General features: G+C 40.1%; 1 protein-coding gene across 5 annotated transcripts in view; it reads left to right on the top strand.

Annotated features, from left to right (window-relative positions):
- Positions 1-12,044, top strand: part of SLC4A4 (solute carrier family 4 member 4) — a 324,410-nt gene that overhangs the window by 54,729 nt on the left and 257,637 nt on the right. For 4 of the 5 annotated variants that reach the window (XM_073237483.1, XM_073237479.1, XM_073237482.1 and 1 more), the window contains exon 3: positions 2,246-2,425. In XM_073237483.1, the coding sequence (XP_073093584.1) occupies positions 2,246-2,425 (180 nt within the window). Of the gene's footprint in view, positions 1-1,687; positions 1,851-2,245; positions 2,426-12,044 lie in introns of those variants that run through there. The other variant, XM_073237480.1, reaches the window with a different exon arrangement.

Raw genomic sequence — 12,044 nt, 5'->3', positions numbered from 1 at the left:
GGTGTGATGGAGTGAGCAGGAAAGGCCCCAAGGCAGGAACTGGAGGACAAGCAGGAGAGACTGAGTCCTACCCGTATGGCATGGAGGAGGCCTGTGATCACGATGGGAATGAATGGCGCCCTTTTGCTGGTGATTACAACTCCAGCTGGGTTCCAAAAGGTGAAGAACATTCCTCTCCTTGGGCTTTGAAAGCTCACTTTCTGAATGGCCCTAACTCTTTCATTAGCTTGATAGCTTGACCGTAACAACATTATCACCAGTAAGCATATTTTAAAATCCTATCAGCCCATACTCACTGTCTTTTCAATTATTTGTCAAATGTGCTTTGCAGATTTGGGTAAATATATTTTAAAAAATTTCCCTGTGTAACATCAATATGACTAATGTACCTTAATCACATCTTTCTTTTTTTGCTTAGTTGCTATTATTTAATAAAGTGTAGAGAACATTTAATGTGACAGGTTTTTTTTTTAAAAAGTGCAACCTCTTAATTTTTTGTTTTCCTAATTCCTGAATAAGGGCAACCAAGCTTCCAGTGTTTGATTTACTAAAGAAATTGGTTGGCTCTGCTTACATATGTTGTGTGATTTGAGATAAAGCTGCAGGACTCCCTAAGTGATCTGGGGCACAGGAAACAATTGACACTGTTTCTTAATCCACATTGTTTCTCAGACATTTCCTGCTTCCTAGTATAATAAAGCTTTCCCATGAGAACAATTTACTTGCAAAGGGTTAGACCTGATAAATTTCTCATTGGCACTCATTCTGTGGGGGGCATGTTACGGTGCTTTGCAGGAAGCTGAGTTGGTATATGTGTTTGTGTGTGTCCTGGGGAAGGGGGAGGTTCATGCTTTATATAGATGCGTCCAACTTCATTCCAGGTATTAGATATTTTGTTTTGAATGCTCATACATTCACTTAGGGTATGGCATTCCATGGTTGCAGCTTCTTTCTGGAAGGAGCATATAATTGTTCCAGTACTTTCAATCTGAGGGAACACCCCCATGAATTATGGTGCTTTTAGATACACCTGATAAGTTACTGTGGAAAGTTATTCATGACCACCTACATCAGATGTGCTGTCCTGTACGTGTAGTACATGTTAGGTGTGACATTACCTGGGGCATTGTAGAGTGGTCATCAAGGAATAATTCCAGAATGGGAAAGGAAACCCGCTAATGAGAGCATCTAATCTAATTTGTAGTTCAAACAAAAAGTTCTCACATTACCTCAGAGATGGTGGTTCCCATATTCAGAAGTTGGGCTGCATATAAAGTGAAAGTAAAAGTTTCCCAATTAAAAAAAAAAAGGATGTGAAACTTTGGTTTCTTTTTCTCTTCTGTCTTACTAGATTTTATAAAAATAATACCACTTGTCAGTTTTACAGCATCTTCCATCTAGAGAACTAAAAGCATTTTACAATCTTTTTTCTTCATGCCCTTCTCTTCAAGGCAATTTTTGCTGGGCTGGGTTTATTTTTATCATTGCAACAACCAGTTTTTAGAAACTTTTGGAAACGAAAAAAGAAAAATGAGAATGGCACTGTAGCTGACATTCATTTTAGCTGTTTCCTAGTGTGAACATTTGAGTATTTCTAAAATCTTCTCTCCAAGTATGTCTTATTATTTCTGTTTGTCCCAATTCTAAGTTGCTGTTCTGCTGACTGGGTAAAAAAAAAGTTTTTGTTTTTTTTTTCCTGGAAATGATTATCCCCAGGCAGAATAACTTCTTGAACTTTGAGTTAGGTCTTTATTTTTTGCCATTCCAAGAACTCTTTTCTCAGTACCCTGTTCAATGTAGTCACACTCATAGATGGTTAGAACTGGAAGGACTTTCAGGGATTACCCAGTGTAAGCTTCTCATTATACAAATGCTGTGTTTGAGGTCCAGAATAGATAAGGGACATGTTCAAGGTCAAATAGTTATTTGGTGGCAGAGGTATAACTAGAATCAAGGATTCTTGATTTCCGGCTCGGTATTCTTTGGTTTTCCTAAACAAAAGTAGTTTATCTGAATAGACTACCTAGAATATACCTTTGCAGAACCCTAGTGTTAATCAATAGGTTGAATTACACTTTTGCTCAGAAAATTGGGAGGAAAAATTATTTTCCCAGTTTTAGTGTGTCAAATATGAATGATAATATTGATGTCAAAGACATTTACTTCTAAGCTGTGTGGATCTGGTGAAATTTATATGCAGTAGAGATGAGATTGGAAATGACTGGTGATTTGTGTTCTTCCTTAGGCCACCATACGATCTACATTGGGGTCCATGTGCCGAAGAGCTACAGGAGAAGGAGACGCCACAAGAGGAAGACAGGGCACAAAGAAAAGAAGGAAAAGGAGAGAATCTCTGAGAACTACTCTGATAAGTCAGACGTGGAAAATGCCGATGACTCCAGCAGCAGCATCCTGAAACCTCTCAGTGAGTGCTCGCGGGCTGCTGGTGCCTCTCTTACTCCTGTATCCTTGGGGCAGACACTCTATAGGCTCTTGTGGCCCATGGGAGGGATGCATTGATTCGGGAATTGTCTCCTCTTAAGGGTAATGTCTACAGAGACACTTTCCTTGTTTCAGCAGGCTGGTCTGGGAAGAGATCTGATAGGATCTGAAGTTAAGGCCTGGTGGTGTAGTTTACATTTTGACTAGTGAAATAGGTCAGAATGTTATAGATGGTGTTTAACTACAGTAAGCAGCAGTGAATGGAAGACTCAAACTTTTGAATTGTTTCCTGCTTAGAAATAGACAATACTGAGGCAGTAGGTCAAGGTGAGAATTATATAGATATGGCATGTATAGGGTTATAGATGACATCTAACCAGGTTGCTGGCCAGGTTGATGATTTAAAAAGGAATAGTGGAAAGGTATGCTGTAAATCAGAGAAGAATGTAGAGTGGCCCAGCTGTTGAAATGTTGAACATATTAGATATCATACATTGGATAGCAGTGTGATTAAGGACAGAACAGCAGGAGGCCAAAGAACACCCGGGATTCAAGTGATAGGGTGAACTGTGTGTATGTTTTTTTTCTTACTTGTGGTATGGAGACTACTTGGCTATCTGGGTAACTTTGCAGCTAAAGTAAGAATGACTTTAAGAGTAGAAGGGAGAAGCAGTAGAAACAGATGCCAATTTTGGGAGATTCTCCAACAGGAGGTACATAGTGACAGCTTTCCATGTTGGCAGAGCTCTATACAGTCTTAATTTCTTTGCTACAGTTGCAGAAATACAGAACTGCAATAAAATGCATTGTGGGTGGCCCAGGGAAAGATACAGTTCAGTCATTGCAAGTGATGAGAGTCCAGATTAGAATGAACAGCTCAGAGGGTTGAAAAGTGAATTTAGAGTTAAAGAGAGTGTGAAGAACAGTGATGTGAGTCTGTGCAACTTTCATAGTCTCACTACTGGAACTGAGCAGGTGGCTTAGAAGCTAGAGAGGTGCAGTACAGATGAACCACCAAAGTAAAGAGAAAACATCTGAGGAGAGCTTGGAGATGGACCAGTAAATTAAAATTTAAAGGTGTTGGAATAAGTGTGAGGCAGCAGAGCCCAAAGGGCAGGAGATAAAAATTATGTACCTCTCACTGGAATGTTGGGGGAGTCTTTCTGAAAGGAATCCTTCATATACTGACAAAAACAATGGGGTTTTAAGCAAAGTCCTTGAAATGCAAAAAAAAAAAAAAAGGTCACAGTTAATAGGAGGAACAAGAGATAACATCCCTTTACAAATGAATTACTACTGTTTATCTTGGTTTGCTGTTTGCTTTTGGTGAGGCCTGAGGCAGAAACCAGGGTGCTCTCACCAGGGTATGTGAGCTCACTCAGCTGGTGTGTACATTTGCCTTCTCTCCCACCCCCTCTTGCTCATAAGCCATGCCTTGTTCTGCCATCTAAGAACAAGAGTACATTATCACTGTAGATACTAAAAAGGGAAGAGAAGCTCACCTAGACAAATGGGCTAAGGGATTTTGAGATAATTTTGTACCAACTTTTCAGGAAGGGCAATAGTGATACTCTAGTAGGTAGTAGGGAATGAAGAGATCAGAAAGATACTGAGACTGGGTGTGTGCCAACCATGGGAGTATTTTATGTGGCATTCGGGGACCAGTTAGAGCACAGCATGTAAAATAAACAAGGCAGTCCATTCCCTTTACCCTTAGAGGTCTCTGCCCTGGGGACTGCGTTATGTTGTATACTTGGTTTCTGAAGGAATTGTACATAGAGACCGTTGTTAAGGACCAAATTGCTCAATGATGATAAGGAAATTATTTGTAAATGTGCATTTTCTACTTACTTTCCTGCTAGTCAGTAAGTTATGCTGAAATGTGCCTTTGATAGATTTGATATGAGTCATCCAATTTGACATGAAGGTCCTCTTAGAATTACCACACTTTCTCTACTGCTTATCACAGAGACTAGATGGATTGGCAGCTGGTTTATCTGGGGCAGTTCTATTTAAAAGTCAGAATTGCACCCAGGTATAGAAAGACATTTAAGCCTATGATTTGGAGGTTAAAATCAGCTACAGACCTCTGGCACCTACATGACAAAAAAAATCCTTATGGGAAAACTCTCTTATGGAAATATCTGCCTAGTACACCATTATTGCCTTTTATGAACAGCCAGTTTCTATTATCCCTGGGTCTGGGGTGTTTGAGTTACTTATGTATCTAGACACACCACGTCCTGTAGACCATATTCCTGCATGGGCCTGCATTGTGTCAGATGATGCTTACAACTTTTGAAAAATCCCCACAAATAAATAGAGTAACTTGATGAGAATCATCCTGATTCTTTGTTTGTTGCTAACCCATATGCAGTCCATCAGTGGCTTCTGTTGGTTCTGCCTCTCAAAGTCATCTGAATCTGTCTACTCCTTTTCAGTTTGGCTGCCACATTCTGGTTCAGGAATCATCATCTCTTGCTTAGACAACTCCCTCCGTTTTTCAAGTCCTTTTTTCACAGAGGCAACAGCGATCATCCTGAAATTTAAATTGGATCATGCCATTCCTCTGTTGAAAATGTCCTGTTATCCTTAGAGTAAAATCTCAGGTTGGCATCATGGCCCACATTGTCTCCTCAGTCCTGCTTTGTGTCATTCTTTCCTTGCTCCCTTTATTTTAACCACATTGATTTTTCAGTTCCTTGGTGCCCAAACCTTTCCTGCCTCAGGGCCTTTGCACATGCAATCCTGTCTTTCTGGAATGGTCATCTCATTCTTGTCTGGTTAGCTTTTCTCTCCCTTTATGTTCCAGCTTTAAAATTTTTGCTATTCAGAGAAGCCTCTTCCTATTACTCTACCCAGTGCAGGTTTTCTAGAGTTATTCTTTCTCAACTCTGTTTCCTTCATACTACGTTTCAACTTCGATTTTGCGAACCTACAGTTTTGTCTTGTTCTGAGGCTAGCTTGTGAGCTCCCTGAGTGATAGGATCAGATTTGTATAGTTCACTGTGTTATCTCCAGCACCTAGCTCACTGCTAGCCATACAGTATGTGCTTCACAAATGCTTATTGAAGAGCAGTTGAATGGATGGATTACTACTACAGAGGAAGATATAGACATTGCTTTTATTTGTCTGAGTATTTCCCATTATAAAAATCTAGCCTACTTTCTTGTTTTTAATCTTTGCACATAATCTTTTATTTCCCTGTACTGCCTTCTTCCCTTACCACATAAAAGTTGTCCTAACTTTTAATTATTTCACTTTTGAAAGTGCTTTATTATTTAAACTACTGCTAAAGTGGTATTTTGGTCTGGGTGGCTGATTCCTGAGAGTGTTCAGTTGCTTGTTGCACACAGCTGATAAAAGAAATCGGTCCACAGGGCACATGGATTCATTGCATACACTTAAAAATACTCACTATTCCACAGAGAACTCAGGCAGTTCGGATTCAGAAGCCACATTAAGGAGGCATGGAATTGAATAGTAAAGGGCATTTAGAAGAAGAAACAAGCCAAATATCTTCCAGTATTTAGGCACATCAGGAAGATGATGTAATGAGCAGGTTCATTTAGTTCAGAGATGCTTTATATCTTTTCTCTGTGGCTCTGGTGTCAAGGCAGGGCTTCTAAAAAGTGAATGCACGTTTTGGTTCTTACACGTTTAGAGCTTTGAGGAGGAAGCTAGCTAGCGTCATCTCCTCTCAGAGCTCAGCAGCAGCCCCAGATCCTTGCACAGCTGCACTTTCCAGTGGGTGCCGAGCTGGTTTGGGACACAGAGAAGGAAATGTGTCTGAGAAGTGCAGTTTGCTGAGCGATGGCAGAGAGGCTGGGGAAGAGTGAAATGGAAGCAAGCAGGAGGAGAGACCAGGGAATGAGGAGGTGGTGTGGAGTGGGTGGTGGAGTGAAAAGTTAGATTGTGCTCTTTCTTAAAAATAATCCTTTTACCTCCTCCACCACGTACTTTTTTTTTTTTTTCCTATGTTAGCAGCTGCCATCCTCTGAGGGGTGCTCAGAAAGTGGGTGGGAAAGTGGTCCTTGATGACACAGTCTTTGGAAACACAGCACAACTTCCCACCACAGATGTTTTTGACCTCTGAACTTCTCATCTTGTTAGTGTCCTGGGATATTCATGGGAGAAATCATAAGCCACTTTGTGACTACAGAGACTCCAAGGTTGTATAGAATGTTAGGAAAGAGAGATATGAACAGAATATCCTGTTTAGCATATTGGTCTGATGTGTAATATATTTCTTAATAAGCTTGAACATGCATCAAAGCCTGCAGGTGCTGCCTCTCACCCATGTGTCTTTGCCCATTTGGAATCATACTGCTAGGTATGTGTATACAGACGCTCATTCAGTCTTGCAGTAGTCTTTTTTAGCAACTTGGATGTGTGCCAGAACTGATGGATTTATACTAGTGAACATTGTTGTGTGAGCCTGAAACAATGGATACCAGTTGATGATCCAGCTATATTCAGGAAGCTGAAACAGAGAAACGGGTAGCTGCCTTTGTTTAGTGCTTCTGGGTAAATGCAGAATACCCTTCTCGAAGAGCCAAGATTTAGGGTTTTATCATTTGCCTTCTGCTTTTCCCAGTGCACAGTCCATGCCTTTCCCCAACCCAGCCTCATCCTTCTTGGTGCATTTCTACTTTCCCTTGATTTTTAAAATGTTTTCAGGCAAGACCCTTAATTCTCTTGTCATAAAGTAAGATTTCTTTGGTTTTCTGTATGCTAATAGCATATCCCCCAAAGGAATCAGTATGAAGGAGAGAGGGGAATCTTTAGAATGTGTGTAAAATGAGGAAGATTCTGTCCCTGTTAAGAAACAAAACAAAACACAAATGCAGAAGAACTGTACTGCTTCTTTCATCCTTTTCTCTGTTTTTCATCTTATCTAAGGAGGAGAAAGTTCTTCATCTTTAAGTCTGAAACAATGGCTTTTTATGTTAAAAATAATTGAAAGCTTAGTTTTCTTTTTCAGAAAGAGCACTTGTAATGCAATTTTACCATCAAGGCAGCATATCATAGTGGTTAGTAGCTCATATTCGAGCCAGATGGAGTCTGAATCCCAGCTCATACTAGCAGTGTAACCTTGGCAAGATACTAACCTCTCTGTGCTCCAGTTCTTCATCTGTAAAAAAGGAATAATGATAATTCATAGCATCCTGAGTATTAAATGAGCAGTACGTCTGGCTAGCAATTATTTTTGATTTTCTCTGAACACTTTCTTCAAGCTCTTTTCCCATTCATTTTACACCAGTAATGCCCAAAGCTTCAAGCTAAAACTTTGTAGAGGATTAATTCCCTGTTAATACTAATCATTATTTTTTAAACTCTTCTGGCCTTTTCTGCTACAATTTTCCACTAGCTTTTCTTTGGCTTAAGGTGTCAGTGTGGCTCCTGGCTTTCAGAGGCATCTCTGGGAGAGTGAACCTCAGTTCAGTCTTTTAACTCACCAGCCTGGATGCTGGGGGACAGGTGAAGGGCCCGGGGAAATAAGACTTGCAAGACGCAGAACAATACCTCCTGTGGTGCTTGCTTGTGTACAGTCCTACCACCAGCAAATGACTCTGCCTGCCACGTGTGTCTAGTTTAACAGTTGGCATTTAGTTAGCAGTTGGAATTCCCAGTTCTGGGCTCCTACAAACCAATGGGCTCTTTGCTCTTTTCATGGGAAGGCTCTTTTATGGACTCTTTCTTAGTGAAATTAATTGGGTCAAGAAGAGCTGTTGGGTGGGACAAGTCAGCAACTTGAAGGCAGGGCTGTGCAGGAAGGAGAAAGGTTTGGCATACTTGTGTTTTTGGTGGCACTGGGTTGGCTCAGAATGTTGTGTTTCGTGTGGTATGAATAATTGTCATTTATCCCTCAGTGGTGCTGATGAATACAGGAGCACTGTCGTGGTGCTTCTGTCTTTAGCCAGTTAACTACATAGGTCTCTTTGGGAGCCTTGCATTTCTGAAATGCAATTCTTGTGAAGTCACTTTGGAATGCCCTCCAAGTGGCAGTTCTTACGCTACGAGAGCGTGTCACTTCTTATTGCCTCCGACTAGTCTGTTATGATAGTTCCTCTGCTTTATCATGCCATGGGTTGTTATGAATACTGTGCTTACATGTGTCATGGGAGACTTGATGTTGCCGCTATTTATAGTGACTCATGAATCTGGGAGGCCTCAGAGGGCTCTGCTGTGCTCCGGGTACTGGGGTATTTGAGTCTAAAAAGAGATGGTGACTTGGGTTCAAAAATAGGGGAAAACCAGAGCCATGTGTAGAGTTTAAGATGTGAAATATCCTTTAGTGAAGTGAATGGGGGTGTAAGTGACTCCTGCCACAGGCATTACCACCTACACAGAAGGCAGGGCACCTCCTGTGGTCTGGGTTCAGATTTATAAGACAGGAAGCTTGAGGCGTGATTATGTTTGTGAGTGTATGTGCGATTGGAATGCCCTTGAGAGAATGAAGGACTCTGGCAAGGATCTTCTTGAAATGGTATCCTGTTTAGGAAACTTCTCATATTGAAGGAAATAAATCTGTATGAGGTCTTAATACCAGGGATTGAGATTCAGGGCTTTGTGAGTTTGAGTTGCTGATGCAGAAGTAGTTAGGATGGGGGACCACGGGGGACCATGAGTATACACTATAAATAAATTCTCCGGAATTCTCCGGAATTCTTCCATGACTACAATCAGGACACAGGAATGTTGGATTCTTTTAATAACTTTCCCATGGATGGGGAGTGTTACTTGACTTTTCACCACATTTTTATAGAGGTGTTGTGAGCACAGAGTCGCCTTTATCCTGGCTACCTATATAATCAAAACTCTCAATTGTCCTCAATTCTTTCCTGTTCTTTTTCTTCCATGGCCAGCCACTCACTGAGTCCCATTTGCTTTTCCTTCAAAAGGTCTCTTATGTCTGCCTTTCCTTTAAATTCCTAAGGCAACATCTTATTTGGATTTTCAGCCTTTGGGTTCTTTCCTGAAATAGAAGAGAAATATTTCAGACAAGGCTGCCAGATGTCAAAATATCACGTCCATCTAGTTTCTCCCTAATTAAACAAACAAGCAATTAAAACAAAAACCTTCTAATGCTCCTCAATACTTAAAGCAGGTTCCTAACTTGGGGTTCTTAGACATGAAGAGCAAATTGACAATGTAATGGAGTTCCTTTCCTCTGCTGTTTTTAACATTTGAAGTAGTTTAATGAAAATCACAGGTTTCCTCTGTTTCAGCAAACCTTAGAGAGTGCACTTATAACCAGCTCATAGTGATTCTCTCAGCTTTTGAACTCCTGAGGCAGGTCTTGCCCACATTACATATTCTGCAACTTAGACCTCTGCTGCTTCAAGTACCGACTTACTCTGTCACTCAGGTATGTGTCATCTCTGCAGCAGTATTGTTAGGGCCGCAAGGGCAGGAGCAACATCTTCTACTTATTTTGAGTCATGTTCTGAAATAGCATATCCTTTGACTCGATGCATATATCAAATGTCCAGAAATTACCAATTAGTTAAAAATATTCTGATCTGCCTGATGAAACAACAGAGAGGAAATGTTACATACTTATTCAGCATTAATAAATACCTTAGCTAAAAAAATGTTATTCTGCCCAACCTAAATCTTAGTGAAATGTGATTAAGACAGAAATCACCAGAGCTGTGAAATAGGATGAGTTGAATAATGGTGAAATGAAAAGAGGGAAGGCCAGGAGAGGCCATTTTTTTCCCAAGCCATATAGTTCTACAACTTTGTTTTGCAATGACTAATTAGAACATAAATACAAGAGAAATTCTCCATGTTTTCAAAACAGAAATAAAAGTGCTACCCTGCATATACTTTTTCTCATGGGAAGATATTAAAATATGTGAGATTATACAGGTCAGTGTAAGAATGCAAAATATTATTTGTTGATGGCATTTCTCTAAAGAACCATGTAGCATAATGAGTTGGAATAAGCCTGCCCTTGCTTATTTAGGACTCATATTCCACGGCGGTGAGTGAGCATAGTATATAAAAGAGGCTACTTAAGAGAGTGAGATTTGTTAATTACCGAATGTGTCACCAAGGCTTTGTGAAGTGTCTTACATAGAGAATGTTAAGAATTGTTTATGTATGTGCATTATGGATAAACAGATTAATCCATGTCAATGCAGAGATGAACTTAGATGACCTTTGTACATCCTTCTCAGAATTATGATTTAATGATTTTGAAACAAGAACATCCCTAAATTTTTTTTTCTTTTGCTGTTTGCCAAATAAGCAGAATTCCATTTTTCAAAAGAGCAGTATGCCCTTGCTACCCTCTAGAAGCCATTTTTGGTAGAGATGTTACTGTGATTCAGCACTTCATATTAAAATTATCCTTTGTCAGTTACCAAAATTTTACCACAAAGACCATAAGAGAAAGCAATTACATTTAACTGATTCTGCTTCATTTATGAGGCTTTGGGAAGGAATAATTTAGGTGTAATGGAAAGTGTAACTTCTGAATGCAAATTCACAATAAACATGTGGACCACATAGCTAGCTGTGTTCATTCAAATTGAAGTTGTTTCCAGCAGAAAATAGGGCAATTTCTGTTGCCAAGGAATGGGAATAGCAATTTCTGTAACTAGAAATTCACTGCAAATTCGCCCAACATCCAGAACACATTGCACGAGCAACTATAAAATCCTAAGTCAATTCTTTGTCTAAAGTAAGAGTGGCTCTTACTTTATTTCTTGTGAAACTACTGAATGCCCCAAACAAACAAACACCAAGGAAACAGCAAAAAATTTCAAAAATATTTTTGGATTATTTTTTTATATTGAAGTCCACACCCAGAAACAGCTAATACTCTCCTCTTGTTCCTTCAATTGTTAAATATAGATTTTGAGCAAAAGGTACTCTTGTTAAGAAGGACCAAAGGTGGATAACTAGTATTCACTGGCCACTTCATTTAAATCAAATGCAACTCAAAGATTTTGAAAGTATGAGTGAAAAGTGAGGGGCTTGAGGAAATTTTTATGAGCTATCACTTGTGTGCTCAAACCAAACTTACAAGGTTTATGGATTTCCCCCCTCCCCCCTGCCACAAAACTGACTGGGAATCTGTCCATGCTATATTCTCTCTAAGCTCCTTTTGTTCTGTTATGATTCTTTCTGAGATTTGTGAAAACATCTAGAGGTGAATATAATGGGGTAAATTTGAGGATCTCTTTTGCACATCTTTGTATACAGTGAGCGGCAAGCTTTCCCTTCCTGGCGGGCGGCGGGAGTGTAGGCTTTAAGAGCGGGAGTGGGCAAGCTTTATTTTACTAGAAGGCTCATACAGTTTAGATGGAAAAGAAATCAGTCAAGGGCCTTGTATACGAAGAAAAACCAACCTGGAGAATGTATTTATTTTTAAATCACAGTTGAGCTTAAAAAATGTCATTGAGTTGTGTATTTCGGCCAGGTGTAAGATAGAGCGAGAAAACACGTGAATGACGCTGAAGGTAAGAGGAGACAGACGAGGCGAAGAAGTCTGAGAGAGAAGTGGAGGGGCCTGACTGTCAAGAAAGACGGCGAGACCAAAGAAAAACAGGAAAATCACTGGGCGAGTGGCAAAAGCTAACACCAC

This window comes from Manis javanica, chromosome 5, assembly GCF_040802235.1.
Source record: "Manis javanica isolate MJ-LG chromosome 5, MJ_LKY, whole genome shotgun sequence".
Lineage (NCBI taxonomy): Eukaryota > Metazoa > Chordata > Mammalia > Pholidota > Manidae > Manis > Manis javanica.
Note: the sequence above shows the minus strand (reverse complement) of the source record. Positions and strands in the feature narration are given on the sequence as shown.